The following is a 16,264-nucleotide window of genomic DNA, read 5'->3' as shown; positions in this document are numbered from 1 at the left end:
TAGCAGTTATCACGCAAAGCACTCACTTGTGCTACTGCCAGACTCGTGACAGTACAACATAAAACTTGCTTTGCCCGTGTCCCGCAGCTCCAAATTTGCAGCAGAACTGAAGCTGCAGAGCCAAGGAGGAAGTGAGCACATTCCCATCCACACCCATGGTGCAGCTCTTGCCAGCCGCTCAAGGCTGTGGGAATGACAAGTTAGTCGACAGCACAAATTATTTCAGGTCAAAATGGGAACACGATCCTGAACAGGGGCAGAGCCAAAATGAGCAGAAGAGAGCAGAGGATGCTTCAGCTGCGGGGTATTTTACTCTGGATTCTTCAAAGAGACTTTCTATCACAATATACATTCCTCTCTCGCTTCTCATTTACAAACATACTGTATATAGATTTGTCCAAAGCACTAATTCAGGGATCGCTGATCACTGCAAAACACTCACAATTAAATCAGTTGGTCTATAATGCTCATAAATACTTGGTGAATGACAGCTAAGTGTTTATGGAAAGGCATACAGATATGTTCCACAATACTCCTGACTAAAAAAAAGTGCTGAAAAGACTGAAGGAGGCTGACATTCTGTGGTTATTTCAACACATATTTTGCTCTTTCTCTTTGCAGCTTTCACTGGTTGGAGCACAAACAGACCATCATTTCAACTACTTTTTATTTCATTCTAGAGCCAGCATATAATGCACTCACAGAAAATAAAAGACACATCTAATTTTTTCAGTCAGCTGTAGATATTTCCCTCAATTATAGCAAGTGACATTGTAAATTACTGTCATTTTACAGAGCCAGATTATCCTCAATATAGAATAAAGGCACACAGCCACTAGGAAATGCTGTGGTTCAAGCTGGAGTGCATAAAACATTTCACTGAAAGCATGGAGGACCCATCTGCACCCACTTGCCTATTCCTAATTCAAAAATATCCAAGTGTCATCCCTGCTAAGTGGCAGGGATGGGAACATCCACAAAGACTGGACAGAAGGGAACAAGATTACCTTCACCTCTGTCACTGTCAAAAAATCCCAGTGGTTTAGAGGCCAACATCCAGTTGATTTCCATTGAAACTGGCCAGAAGTAGCATCCTGACTTAAATTTGGTGCACTTTTGTGAAATTCTAGAAATGAATGTCAAACTAAATATCCTGATGCCCAAGTTGTAACTTCTTATTTATTTTAACAAGGAACACATGAAATAGTTCCCAGGTGACAAACGTTCTTTGTTTACATGGAAGGGGAGAAGACAGATTCCCTGCATTACTTGGGGCTACCTGGTCAATGGCTGGGATGGATGTTAGCTGAAGACCCTTCTCAGGAGCAGGAGCCAACTGTGGCACTGTTTTTTTGTGTGTAATATTCCTGCCTTGGCCAAGCATTGTCAAGGATGATCCCATCCTTGGGTCTACTCAGACCCAAATGGAGCAAAGAGGAGATGAAGTGAAGCACTCTTAATTTTACCTGAAAATGGAGTGCCCCCATCAGTATCCTGCAGTGGCCTGTTTAGCCCCTGGGCATGGTTCGATAGCACTCCATTAGCCACAGCCTTCACAGAATCATAGAATGGCTTGGGTTGGAAGGGACCAACCCCCTTGGTACAGCAGGGCCACCAACCTCTGGATCTGGTACTAGACCAGGTTGCCCAGGGCCCCATCCAACCTGGTTTTGAACACATTCAGGGATGGAGCATCCACAACCTCCCTGGGCAGCCTGTACAGCAGCTCACCACTCTCTCTGTGAAGAACTTCACCCTCCCATTCAATCTAAACCCCCACTCCTTGAGCTTAAAACTTGTGTTTCACAAGCCAACTCACATTTGGAGGTCTAGTAGCATCATAGCATGGCTTGGGTCCGAAGGGATCTTAAAAGATCATTCAAATCCATCCCCCCTAAATGATTTATCCATGAGCAAAATGCAACAATAACAACAACAGAAAAAAATAATAAAACAAAGGTAAATGGTTAAGCATGAGTCCTAGAAAGATTTTGGATACTAAATGCAATGCTGATTGCTCTCCAGAGGAAAGCAAAGACTGGCTCACATCTGACTACTGGTGACTTTACCTCTGTATTGCTCTCAGCTACCACTGTACTGCAGGAGGCCAGGCTGTGCCAAGAAAAACATTGACAACAGACTAACAGTTCAAGAGCTTGAACAACACAGGCCATAAAATACCCTCTACCAGATGTTTGTTTCCTTTGAATCCCTACATTAAAAAGCATGAGAAGTTAGCTGAAATTAATTTAGCTGGAAAAAAAAAAAAAAAAGCAGATGAGGTGGCATGAAACAACATAATAACCTAACAAAAACAGTTAGGCAAAAAGTTTTCTACTGAATGGAGATGACTTCTGAGAGGATCTTAAGGAATTGCTGATCCAGCCTAGACCATCAGAACAATATGACACTGCGAAGTACGCTACAGAGGCACTAGAATCCTGCAGCAGAAATTATACAATTGTCCAGATGCAGAGAAAATTTCTTCTTAATTGCAGTTAACAAGGGAAACATATCCAAGTTATAAAATCTAACACAACTATGAAATCTCACTTACAGAGACTGCTCTGTCATTATTTCCTTCCCTCTGTTCCATGATACTCCTTCACTTGTTGTGTCTTGTTTTAGTTTGTGGTACTGCATTACATGAATCAGGTTACTCTTTGGGCAAAGTATCCAAACCATCATAGCACATTCTCAAAATTTTTATAAAGTATATTTTATAAAGTAATTTTATATTTTTATATTTTTATAATGTAATAAATATCCACTTTTCAGTAGGACCATAGCTTTTGGTTTCAATGGAATACAAATAGATTTTCTCATCATGTTATTAAAAATATTCCTGCTCAACTTTAATTCCCCTTTAACTTCACTGGGTTGCTGACTGCATGCATGTTGCAGTTTCTACCAGAAAGTAAAATTACCTGTTTTATTTACATTCCTGTATTTTACAATTCCTTATTTTGCTCTTTCTGGTTGTTTTTATCCACGGTGCATCTATGACCATTATTAAGGGTTTTTCCTTTTTTTTTTTTTCCTCTTAAAACGCCTCACAAGGTTAGAATATTATCATTCTGTATTAAACAGTGTGCAATCAGCGTTTTGCAGACATACACAAAATTGAAGGGCATGCTATGAAAAACCTGCTTAGAATGTGAAGTGCTCCTAGTGAGAAGAGTGTGAATGGTGCAAAAAGCATCCCTAACTGCTCCTGTTGGGACTACACTGGGCATTTCTGCAAAACACCAACAGTATTAGAGCAAGTCCTACAGAAAAAACTGGACTGAAGGAATAGCTGGAATAGAAAGTCTGGTCAGTAATGAGGAGTTCACAAGGGATGCAGCAGCATATGTTTTGTTTCTGATCCTTGACCTAGAACACAGACCCGAGGAAAACAGATACATCAAGTAAAAAAATCATAATGATACAGCTTGCAACTAACAAAGCTGTATCTCAGCTCATATGGATTCCTTCAGGAATGTTTAGCTCCATTTCTTTCAGAAAGAACACGGTTTACAACATGACACAAGGTGTGCAAGTGAATGGGTTATGTGATAACACAAAAGATCCAGAAAGACAAATCCACAGGAATCCACAGGCTTTGTTATTCTGCTGCATACTGTACAATTTGTTCACTCTTGACTTTAAGGCATTGAGATCAGTATTTGGAGTAAGTGAATCAATTAAGTAATTTCACCTTATAGTGTCAGTCTCTGAGTCTGCTTCCCATTGTAGTAATCATGTCATAAAGCCTGGGGCTGATGTCAAAAGCGACACAGAATTAAAGTTGGGCTTGAAGACATTTTGTTCCATTGTGAAAGACATACAAAAATAAAGAGAACAGATGGAGTAGGTGGATGTTTCAGAGACAGCATTAAAAACTAATAGCGAATTTTATCTTTCAAAGGTTTGTCATCTCTTGGACAGTAAAGAGTAGGATGATAAAGTTCCTGATTCACTCATTTTGCTGTGGAAAAAGAGAGCCAAATCATCAGCTGATACCAATTATAAATTATTGGTCAAGATTAGAAAAGGAATATGAGGGCAAAGCGGCCTGATTTGTAGCAGCAGTGAACTGGAACAGATGCGAGCATCAAGTCATACACCCTATCCTCCAATGTCTTTTCCTCTAGATGGTAGCCCATGAAGGAAAATCTTGGCTTCTCAGTGTTCACATAATTCCATATTTCACAATAACTGTATATATTCCTTTGCATTCTGACAGTGTGCAGAGGCTACACGAGTGAGTCCCTAGTGAACTGGGGGTGTTAACCTCTGCTCCATTTTTCTCATCGTGTGCATATGGAAAAGAATATTTATTGGCTGCTTGGAAGAGACAGCACAGAACATTCAGTCATGTCACAAAGCCTACTAAAATTTTCTGTGCATTTGTTTTTTTTTTTCTTCTTTTCATGTCTATTGTATTTCTCTCAGTTTTTGAGTCATTCTGAGTATTTCCAGAGCTCTCAAGAAAGATGACTGTTTGTCCATACTTCAAATGTTTTTTAGAACTAGAATACAGTGAGGATCTCACAGTTAATATTTCATGATGAACATGCTTGAGATATACAGCTAATCAGTATTTTGCTCAAATGTGATCAGCTAGAAGACAACTGTTGAATGAATGTGGAAGAACTTTATTAATCAAAATTAATAATAAAAAAATCAAAATTAAGAATCAAAAAATGCATTCTTTTGCCTTTGAATTATACCAGAATTTTTATATCATTACATAACTTCTTATCCTTGGTTTTTGCATTCAGGTGCTCTATCCACTGACTGACTCTTGACTGACTTCAAATTTTCAATTTAAAAGATTTAATTGTTCATTCACATCTGCATCTGCTATAGCAATGAATCTTTTGGTAATGCAGTCACTTGCCAATGTCATCACACAGCAGGGAGATGCAGTCTGATGGCAAACATACATACAGTCAAGCTGCAAGATGACAGCAAATAAATAAAATGAAACCAAAGTAAGTAGCTTTTACACTCTGAAGCAGAAGAAAGAAATTTCATGTCACTGCAGTGAGAGAGGGAGGGGAGGGAAGAAGAGATGACAGATGGAGAAGAAGATAGATTACACTGCGGTTTGCAGCAATATGGAGCAAATATAAAAATTGTACTGTGTTTTCCACCCTAGAAGCTTACCTGCAGTTTAATGAATTAGATATCTAGTAGTTTCTTGTCTTTCTCATAGTGCAGATATCATCTAGCATATTAGGGACTAAGTTAAAACCATTCCCACGTTAAGATTGAGAGGCAGTTGCACGATCAGTGTTGCAAAAGGGTCTTTCACAGCTTAAGCATTACCAAGCATCCTTTTTTTTTTTTTTTAAATGTCACCCTGCAGAGCCAAGTGTGAGATTCAACAGCTTTCCCTTATAAAGAATATACATATCCATTTTCAGCCCTCATGGCTACAAGGAAAAGGTTTGAAAGATGACAACTTCACTCTTAAAGGTTAGAAGCTAGGAGGAAAAAACATAACTTCAAAATCCTTGCACTTCAAAGTTATATGTGAATATTTCTAGTGAGGTGGTTGATGCCCCCATGTCTGTTTTACTCAAGATGCATTTGCATAATGTCTTCAATAATATGCTTTAACTTTTGATTAGCCCTGAAATGCTCAGGCTGTTGGAATAGATGAACTTTGAAGGTCCCTTCCAATTGAACTAATTCTACTCTTGTTCTATTCTACTCCCATTTTATTCCATTCTGGTTTTGCCATCTGATTCTTTTGTGTGTAGTTATTACTTTAAATTTGACAATAGCAGGAAAAAAAGACTTTATCTCAGAAAAACAAAATGATACAGCATGGAAAAGACTATACATCATTTCTTACTAGAAATATACTGAAACATACATGTCTCTGGTACATTCATCTGAGTTTATCTCACACTGTATACCTTCTTACAGGCAGAAAAAAGTAAAAGCAAATTAGAAAATAAAAATATTCACATTTTTCAAATAGAGTTGCAAAGAAGTGGCTAGGTTTTCAGAAATTATGAATACAGACATTCCATCTGGAAACTGAAATCTTCATTGGCCACAAAATTATGGGTTTTCAACGCCATGCTAAAAACTCAGTACTTCCCATCTCTAAACTGACTAACTTGCCCAAGTTCTGTTCTCAGTAAAACATGCAGTATTACAAAGGGAGTATAATAAGAGATAGTCCTAAGGTGAAAAAACTGAATTTGCATTTTGACCCAAATTGCTCAAGTAATCTACCTTTAAGACTGAAAACATGGATTAAGCACATATTAATCCCCACTTTTTCATGGAGTATTAAATTATCCTGTTTTCCAAAAGTTACCCGCAAGGTTGGATACATTGGAAAGCAATTTCATAGAAGTATTTGGCTTGGCTTCAAAATAGATATTTGCTCTACTGTTAGAGAAATACTACAATGTATAGAAACTACCTTCACCCACACTGATAAATAGATGTTTCAAGATCTGTTTGAAGGGCTTTTCCAAATGGGGCATATTTCAAAGTTGACTCTTTCTTAGAGAACAAAAGACCAAACAGATACAAAAGCCACAATACAAAGGTCATCTCTCCATGGTGTGGTTTATGAAAAAGCAACAGCTATAAGGTTTCTACAATGTTTAGCTACAGCACAGCTCAAAAGAAAACATTTTACATGGACTTTGCTCCAATTTAAATTTTTATGTGAGCATGACAATAAGAACAATAAATATAGTAAAACTGTTAATTTATTAGGAACAGACATATTAGGAAGCATAAGACTAAGGGAAGACTATGTTAAAAAAAATGGATTGTTTTTTTGTCAAGAAAATGAACAAGGGTAATGAATAGTAGATTCTTGGCTTCTGAAATACTGCAGTAGAAGTAGATTTAGTTAATACTTCCATTTGGAAAATTAGAAGTAGGACATTGATTCAGTTATGTTCCTAGCACTTATAACAAAGATTATATATAAAACGTTGAAGAGTCAGAAGGATTATTGAATTACAAACTCAGTTCCTGAAGTGACTCAGGCACTTGGGAGATGTTATATTGATGCTTTTAAATGTTAAATTGTTTGATTAATTGTCTGATTTTTACTGTTCCCATAGTCCAAGAGCACCTCCCTGCTCACTCCTTCCTTTATAGGAAAGAGAAGAAAGGAAAGGAAAGGGAAAGAGAAAAGGAAAAATTCTTCACAACCTTATTGCCAAACTCCACAAACTGGTTGAAATTTGAATATGATCATCCAGTCTTGTTATCATTGCAAACATCTATGAAATAGTCTATAGTGGGAAGTAAAGACCATTGACAAACATGTGCTAACATTTATCCTCTACTAGATCTGGAGATAGATTTAAATATTTGGTCTATCAGTAAGTGGAAAATAAATGGATAGATGGAGATAGATAGACATACAGACAGACAGACAAAAGAGGAGGTCTATTCACAAAGGATCTTGTAATTAATAATGCTGATGTGCTTCTCATCTACTCATAGTCAAACCTGAGATTTACCATAGGTATATAACAGAATTAAAATATGGTTTATTCGCAAGAGAATTGTCTCCAGGACGTTTGCATAGCAGATTTTTTGGTATGTGAACAAGAGGCTGGAGAGGAAGGAAAACTGTCATGCTTCCTATGATTAAGTGACTTCTTGATTTTTAGCATCTCCATGCAGAGGATTAACAGAAAACGATCACACAAAAGTGTGCTATATGTGTAACGAACAACATGATTTTCCTCTTGGCTACCTGGAATGATGTCCATCTTGGATTTTCAATCTCTAACTTCTCAATAAATTAGACCATTTAAAATGATTGAAATAACCTACTAGATACATCTTTTTTTTAATGTTGCTAAGAATCAGTTTCTGCTTTGGTTTCCTAATGTTTACTTTCACGAGATATAGCCTTGAAGTCTACAGGGTTGCTTAAGGACTGTGTTCAGACACCTCAAGAATTCGCACTGCTGCTTTCAGCGTTGTTTAAAAAGAAGGTGTGAAAATAGCTGCAATCAATGCGGGGGAAATACCTTTCTTGGCATATTATAGTGATGTACTCTAGAGAAAAGTCATGATTGCTATAATTATTTTAGGCAGAGATTATTTATATTACCATTAAGATAATTGCTTAAACAGAAAAATGGGGAATTAAGAACTAGAAAATCTCTTAAATCTGCTCAAAACAAATCAAGTTATTTTAGTGAATGTTTATATCTTCTATGATAGGTGGTTTTATTACTTTTGTTTTAAGAAGAACAGCTTTGAGAAAAGCCAGTAAGCGAGGAAGTAATTACCGGTCTAAGTGCTGTAGGCATATGGAGACAATCCCCAGGAAAACTTTGACAAAAACTTGGTGAATCTCTTTACCAACTCATAGGTGAGCACCATGAGGTCTACAAGAACATCAGTAAAAATATCTTAAAAGCACTTTGTGGCATGATTGTTAAAAAGAAATGTATTTCCTTTGCAAAAGGTAAAATAGTACATTACAAAAAAAACTATGCAATGACATTTGTCAAAACTCAGCTTAAGTTCAAAAGTTAGCTGATGTTTAAAAACTATGCTGAAAAGATTTAAAATAATTGTTAGAGGAAACAACAAAACGTAAACTATATCTTGCAATAAACAGAAGATTAAACACCTTCTAAATGGTTCCTCAAGAGTTGTCTTGACAGTGCATTTGCCCCTGGGAAACGAGATACTTGCTTACCTAACCCAGAAAGCATTAGTGCAAATGATCACCTCACCACCATGCAGCATTCCCAGGCTTTACAGATACATGCTAGGGCTGGAGTTAGAAGCAGAAATTCTTCACAGGCCACAGCTATTAAGGCTGTGGTAAAACAAGTGGCAAGTGGGATAAGTCTAAAATGAGGGCTTGTTCTTCTTGATCTTGTTTCAGTTTATACTCACTGTTTGAGGCAGGGGGTATCCTGAATTATTTCCTCCTCAGTAGGAGAAAAATGGTTAGGTTAGTTCACACAGTACTACAGTGTGTTAAATACAAGCTATTGTTTGTTAGGAGATGATTGGAAAAAGCTTTACTCACAGTAGTTTTATGTCTGAGCACACTGGACTATGCACTGCTGCTTACAGCAATATTGGAATGAGAAATGGACATTGCAATGAAATCCATAAAGCTAAAACAATTTTTTCCTATTTAAATATGTAATACCAAAATATTTCAGCTGACACAAAACAAAACAAGAAAAAAACCACTACTGTTCATAACTTTTTAAACAACGGTTTTGTTCTTTGAAAATACAATCCAACTCTTATTCTGGCTTTCTCTGTAATTCAAATTTCTCTTTCAAAAGTTTCACTTTTCATCAGAACTGCACAGAAAACTCAATTTAGTACAGAACCTTAGGCATGATTCTATATCAGATGAAACTGAAAACACATTTCTTCCCCATTTCCCACATTATAAACAACATCAATGCTTCAACACGCACATGCACAAATTCCACAGTCCTGGCCACCACAAAATAACAAAACAGGGCAAGGAAAGCAACCTCAGCCCCCGCTGTCTTCTCAGGACTTGGGATTCTGTGCTCCAATTTGCCTTGAGACTACTATGTGCATATGGGAAGAAAGCCTCACTCACTGGTCTCTGCTCTTTGAAAGAAATGAAGGCACTGGCACAGCTGCCCAGAGAAGCTGTGGTACCCCATCCCTGGAGATGCTCAAGGCCAGGTCGGATGGGGCCCCAGGGAAGCTGAGCTGCTGGGGGCAGCCCTGCTCATGGCATGGGGTTGGGACTGGGCAGGCTTCTATGTCTCTTCCAATCCAAGCCATTCTGCCATTTTATGAAGTGAAGCATCATAGTTTGAAGTCCTTCTGACATGATTTTCTGCCCTCAGATCCCTACCTATCAATTAGATAACAGCCACACAATAAAATGACTAAACTGATACATGACCTGGAAGATAATTCTGCTATAAGCAATAAACTGCAGCACAAGCAAAACAAGACCCTTTTATTTATAGTCTCTGAAGGAAAGGAGGGGAATTAGTGCCTTTAGAACACAAAAGCTGAAGACAGGAGAAACACCTGGGCACAGAGAAGTTAAGCATTTGCTCAGGTGCTTTGTCCTCCAAGTTGTACCACTATACCCATTTTCCCTTTTCTTTCCAAACTCAAATCATCTGACATTTGCAAAACATGGTGAATGTTCATACTGCACTGTTTCTTTCAAAATAACTTCACATGGATCAAGTTCTGCAGTCTCTCAAAGCCCCTGGCTGAGGCAACGTTCCCAAAATGATGTCAATGGGAGCAGTGCCCAAGAAAGGACTGTAAGATTCAGCTGTATGTGAAGAAAGTGCTCAAAATTATGAAGCGAGCTATCAGGATAAGACTTCATATTTCAAATATATATTTATTCTCTTTACTAAATCACTGCAGAGTGTGGGAAGAGTGAGGAATGCCACTATAGATAACCATATGGTATTTGGATTTTCAAGCCAGAATTGTGCATAATAAATATTTATAGAATCCACTGGTATTCTTTCTGTTTATTCCTTAAGTATCACCCAGAGAAATTCTGCACAAGCACCAATGAAACATCACAGCGAGTTACAAGCAACCAAAGCACTTTTGCCAGTAGGCTCATAATTAGCAACCTAGACCTGGAAGAAGATACTTGGGAAGTATCTCTAGTATGTCTGGATTCCATGTTCACCACACATCACAAGTGGTTCAGGAAATTGTGTTCTAAGTCTCTGCAAGGGGTAGGGAAGACATACACAGTGTTTTCGGCTAGATCAAGCAGGGGCATATGTGGAGCAGCTGCAAAAGCAGACATCTGTCTATATTCAGAAAACCATATAGGAAAAAAAGGGTATCTCTTGGCGATGACAGCTAGCTAGTTCCTAGCTTCTGCTGGGAATTCTTTGTCTCCTTACCTGCAGCATATGGGGCTGTAGCATTTAGTTTGCTTCCAACAAAAGCAAAGGAGGTTGTCCTTATCACTTTGTGACTAAAGAGCAGTTGAAGAAGCTACTACAATGCACAGAATAACTGGAATATAACATAACAAAAGACAATCTTCTTATCCAGGGTCTAGCAATGACATAGGAATGAACATCTACTGTCTTTTCTTGGCATTTTTTTTTTTTTTTCTTTTCTTTTTTTTTTTTTTAGATGCGAAAACTATCAGCTCCAACCTAGCATTAGAAAAAACTCCTCTGAAAGACAGTCAGGGACTGGAATGGACTGCCCTCACAGGTAGGTAGAGGAGTTGCCATTCTCGGAGGTATTCAGAAATGTGTAGATGCGGTATTTAGGACATGCTTTAGGGGGCAATAGTGGTGGTAGGTGGACAGTTGGACTAGATGATCTTAGAGGTTTTTTCCAATCTTAACGATTCTGTGATTTCCTTCTTCAGATATAGTAAATAAGATTAAAAAAACTGAATAATAAGGCCAGAAGACAATACACAGTACTTTTTTAATAGGAGCAGTTTTCACTGTTGATCACGCTCAAAACAACTTTAACGAGAATCAGAAATACTATGTTGAATTTTCTAAATAGATATTGCTTCTGAACAAATACTGCAGATGTCACATTAAAATCATAAAAAGCTAATCAACTTCTGCATATCTAAGAATATCATTTAAAATTAATTAAAAATTTTTGCATTTTATGAAAACAATGATTATTTAAGGCCCAGTTTGAAGCTATCAGCCAAACATTTTCCTGTACAGAAAAAACTCAGTTTTTGATGCAGATAATTAGATTTTACTAGAGGCGTGTCCAAAAGTTTTCTGTCACTGAAGTAGCTATTATGAAAAACATACTAATCAAATGTTGACAAAAGTGTAATAACCACAGATGTTATTCTTCAAATACATATTTTTTAAAACAGTCGGTATTTATAAGTAATAACAGCTATTAAATCATTTTTTATGGATGCCTTGTGGAACCTTAATGTAAAGCATTACACACAAGGGACAGATGTGAATAGGGAATAGTTGGGCTGTTAGCTGCTGAGGAGGCTGTAGGCGTGTTAGAAACTACTACTGAGAGAAGAGCAGTAAGAGGGAGACTAAAAGTCTGTAAGACCTGTGGCACAATGAGTTTTAAGAGGTTTGTTTAAAGTTTTACAATGATCAGATCATTTCTAGCTCAACAAATACATATGAACAGAAGACATTTCTCTAATCATGATTGATCTACTAGGCAAAGATGTAAAGCTCCATCATCTAGTAGCTCAATTTAGAGACATTTAAATGAAGTAAAAAAAAGACCTTATTTTGCTTTTAACTTTCAGCAGAAAGAGACAGTTTTCCCAGCACTGGCTGTGGCTCTTTCCAGGCTCTGTGCTTCAAGTCCCAGAGCAGTTGTGAGCTGAGAGCACGGGCTATGCTATGGAAGGCCAGCTCTACAGTTTACCTCAGCCTCTCTGCTTCTAAACGTTAACAGGCTTTATGCATCAAGTTCTCTTTTGTATTGTTAGAGTAGCCAGGAAACAAGCACAGTTGCTTGCTGCTAATTGCTCAGAACTAACCACAAAGGGGTTTGAAGGAACCATTTCCACTGGGTCCAGCCTAAGACTAAGATAAAGCCAGTGAGTTGAACAATGCCTTTTGAAACGCAATTTTAGTCACATTTGGAAGAAATCAGAACTGAGCTTTCTGGACATTTTAATGAATATTTGAGTGTCATTTAAACATTGACAAATAATGAATATGGAAAAACAAACAAATAAATGAAAAAAAAAACAATCATTCTATTTATCTCCAAATCTGCTTGCTTTGGTTTTCCGGTATCCAAGCAAGCTTCAGTTGTTAAACACACAATGCGAGGTGACATTTTGTATGACATGCCAGTATGACACACATTCAGCAATTTAAAACGTGTTACTTGTAGGACAGTATAGTACAAAGTAACTATGTTTCATAATTCTCTGAATTTTTCCAAAATGTTCTGCAGGAATTGTCATCAAGATGGTGTTAAACAAAGGTGATGACTACAATGACTACTACAGTATGTTACAATCAGCTTATTTGTTATGCCTCAAAAAACAATCAATAGCAAAATGACCTTCATTTAAATCTATCAAGCCCAGGTACACTCAGTTTAATTGCAAAGCTCTTAACTCCAGTCATTTCCTGGATATAAGGCTACTTTACTCGAGCTACAGCATTTTTAATTTCTCTTGCACTGAAAAGCAGCAGACTCAGCTCACAAGTAATGCTTGCATAAAAGCCTATCTGTCAGGTCTCTTGATGTCTCTGTGTTTTTCAGGATATGAAGACCACAGCACTGTAAGCACTCCACTATTACAGAATAAACATTGCATAACCACAAAGCAGTGATGACATAACTTGTATATTATATAGGATAAGCTTTCTGCAGTGTAAACTGAGTGTCCACATCTCTTTCTGCCCATCAATCCACCTGAAAGCAGCATGTTTAGAAGAACTGATTTTGTATGATTTTTCCATTCTTTGAACAAGACATTCCTCCTAAACGAGGCTTTCCTTTTGTGTATCTAAAACTCTTACTTCCTCCAGGAATAACAATATCTTTGCTCAAACAACACATTTAAATGCTACGGATATTTCACAGCTGACTCAGGTGTGCCTAAATCAACAGCTAGCAGAGGATATGTTTTTAAATAGCAAAATGTGTTGCTGCTGCTTCTTTTCTTGGTGTTGTTATACAGAGTATTAGAACAGCTGCACAGGATCAGATCTAAGAGAGATCTAGCCTGCTATCTTGACTCCCTTGGCTATAAAGGGATGCCAAGTTAGGAGAATAAAACTAAGGAAAACATGAGATACATTCTCAAATAATCACTCACATTTGAAAGACCTGCAGATCTGGGATTTCTGCTTAAGTTAAGTGTGCTTCATCCAAATATTGTATATAGTAAGGTAAAACCCATCATTTACTTTGGAAACTATTCCTTTAAGCATGAGAAATACTGATCTTAAGCAATCACGTATAATATGATATTAAGCAAACACTGCTTTAAAGAACTATAAAGCTGAGATGAAAACACTTTCGCTTCTATGATTGTATCTACCCAAGTCATTCTGATCTACACCCCATTTGTGCTACTGTGCTGCTTCAGTTAAACTTATTCCAAGCCGTGCAGAACTGTCAGCTTAAAGTTGTTTTCACAATGGAATGGAAATAATTGAATCTGCACAGTAACCTTTTCTAAATATTTTTCTCCTTTGAGGCAAGCTTCTCACCTGTAATGCAGTCTATTACGATTTCTCCATGTTTCATGTGGTACCTACATTACGCATGCACAGGCATTATGGGTTATCCTTGTTGTTTGAAACACTTCTCAGGTTGGAAATTTCTTTCCAATATTCCAGAAATAAAATTCCTTCTAAATTCTGCTTAAATCAATTGATCATTTTACAATAGCAGTTTCAAATATAAGCCCCAAAATATCCATTTATTCTGTCTTTCCTCAAAGCTTCTTCATTTTTCCATCCTGGCTAACAGCAGTAGCAACTGTTAATTTTTAATCTTAAAAAAAAAGAACAAGGCAATGAAAGCATCAACATTTTACCACTAAACCTTTCTGAGAGGTATGATAACTTGCCTAATGAAATGCTCATCAAGAAATTGAATTGGATGTAACTTGAAACAAAAGCACAATCTATTTAAAAACAAACAAACAAACAAACCTCAAAGATATTAAACTTTGTAACAGATAGTGTGCAATATTCATTTTCTTCTTTTAAAAACACTCTAAATAGACAACATCCAGTACAGTGTCACAGTTAAGGGATTTCTGTCTGATACTTGACTGGGCACTATGTCATCTCAAATCATAAATGCTTACGAATCACAGTCCTTCCCCTGATGTTGTACCAAAGTTGAATAGAGATCTGACATTCTGAATTACTGGTAGGAGATAACATATTTAAGCATCGGTCTTGCTTTTAACAAAAACATACGTTTCATTGTAACAAAAAGTCAGGAAAAAAATGCAGTTTGCCTTCTCTCTGTGAAAAAGCGAGCAAGAAAGTAGTTATTTTCTGTTTTATATGGTCAGTATATCTACTGATTTCCAAAGATTAAACTGTCTGTGGGTTTTGCTGAGATGCTCCAGGCAGTGTGAACAGTATGCACTCTTTCAACAAGGAGAAGAGAAATCCCTTCTTGTCCAGTCAATAGTGATCCAAGCATACTGGTGTACTGCAAACTACTCCATTAAGGAAAAACAGCAAAACATTATCAGAATGGGAGCAGACTTTTCTGTTCACCTTTTGTAGAAGAATAAATATGAGATGGAGTGTTTCAGCCTCAGCACCAGATTACTCTTTTACTGGGTTTGGCCTACTTTAAGTTCCAAGAGAGACACATGTTTCTGGTATGATGACCTTGTGGTTAAGTTTGGCTACAAGAAGTTCTTGCACTTGAGGAATGCTGAATTCTGAATTTTCCTCTGATGCTAAATAGCTCTCTGCCAGCTTTGGTCCTCTTTCAACTTCATTTACTTTTGTCAAGTAATATGTCACAGTTAAGAACTTTCACAGAAAAAATAATATGAGTGAGAGCAATATTTTCATTCATAAGTGAGACTTCTGCCCAAACAGTGTGTCACCTTTTTTAATAGTAACACGCTATATAGTCGCCAGCAGAAAAACACAGTGAGCCAAGTTAATATGGTGAATAAGCTGCTTCAAATTGTAGACTGGGGAAACAGAAGAGGACATAAAAAACAAGAAGCTGAACGTATATGTGTATGAGACTGCGTAACTTCCTCTCTAACTTTCAGGTCACAGATACATTTGATCAGCTAAAATAAATAATTTTGTAAACTAGCCCGTGCACTTTTTCTCCCTTTTCTTTTGCACTGTTAATGAAACAAATGTAAGGCTTACCTTTCAAAACCAATCTGCCGTAATGTTTTCTCCCATGTGGAACCTATACAAAGAGGAGAAAAAACAAACACCCTCAGTAAAGAGCCTGTACTGGACGAAGTCTCTTACTCTCCTGTTTCTATCATGCAGCTGAAATACGTATAACAAGATGATATTTTCACCCCAACAGAAGTACTTGTAAATAACATCTGTTTTCCCCAAGGTGAAGAAGTGTTAAGAGAGGCTACCACCGGATGACATAACTATGGAGGGGGGTGTCAGCCTATATAACTCCCTCACACTACAAAGCAGCCGGTGACTGCTACAGTTCACTGCAGTTCCAAGGGTGGTCTCCTCAGAGCAGAGGGATCTGCGCACGACTCCTGAAAGCCCTGAACTGGCATCTCACATCACGCACTCTTCACATTTCAGCTTTTCATTTTACT

The 16,264-nt window shown here is 37.4% G+C and overlaps 1 protein-coding gene across 2 annotated transcripts in view; it reads right to left on the bottom strand.

The window, feature by feature from the left end:
- Nucleotides 1-16,264, bottom strand: part of PIEZO2 (piezo type mechanosensitive ion channel component 2) — a 291,317-nt gene that overhangs the window by 143,773 nt on the left and 131,280 nt on the right. For both annotated transcript variants that reach the window (XM_085220764.1, XM_085220763.1), the window contains exon 4: nucleotides 15,840-15,882. In XM_085220764.1, the coding sequence (XP_085076890.1) occupies nucleotides 15,840-15,882 (43 nt within the window). The remainder of the gene's footprint in view (nucleotides 1-15,839; nucleotides 15,883-16,264) is intronic.

The sequence above is a fragment of the Meleagris gallopavo genome, chromosome 3 (assembly GCF_905368555.1).
Source record: "Meleagris gallopavo chromosome 3, MGAL_WU_HG_1.1, whole genome shotgun sequence".
In the NCBI taxonomy this organism is placed as follows: domain Eukaryota; kingdom Metazoa; phylum Chordata; class Aves; order Galliformes; family Phasianidae; genus Meleagris; species Meleagris gallopavo.
Note: the sequence above shows the minus strand (reverse complement) of the source record. Positions and strands in the feature narration are given on the sequence as shown.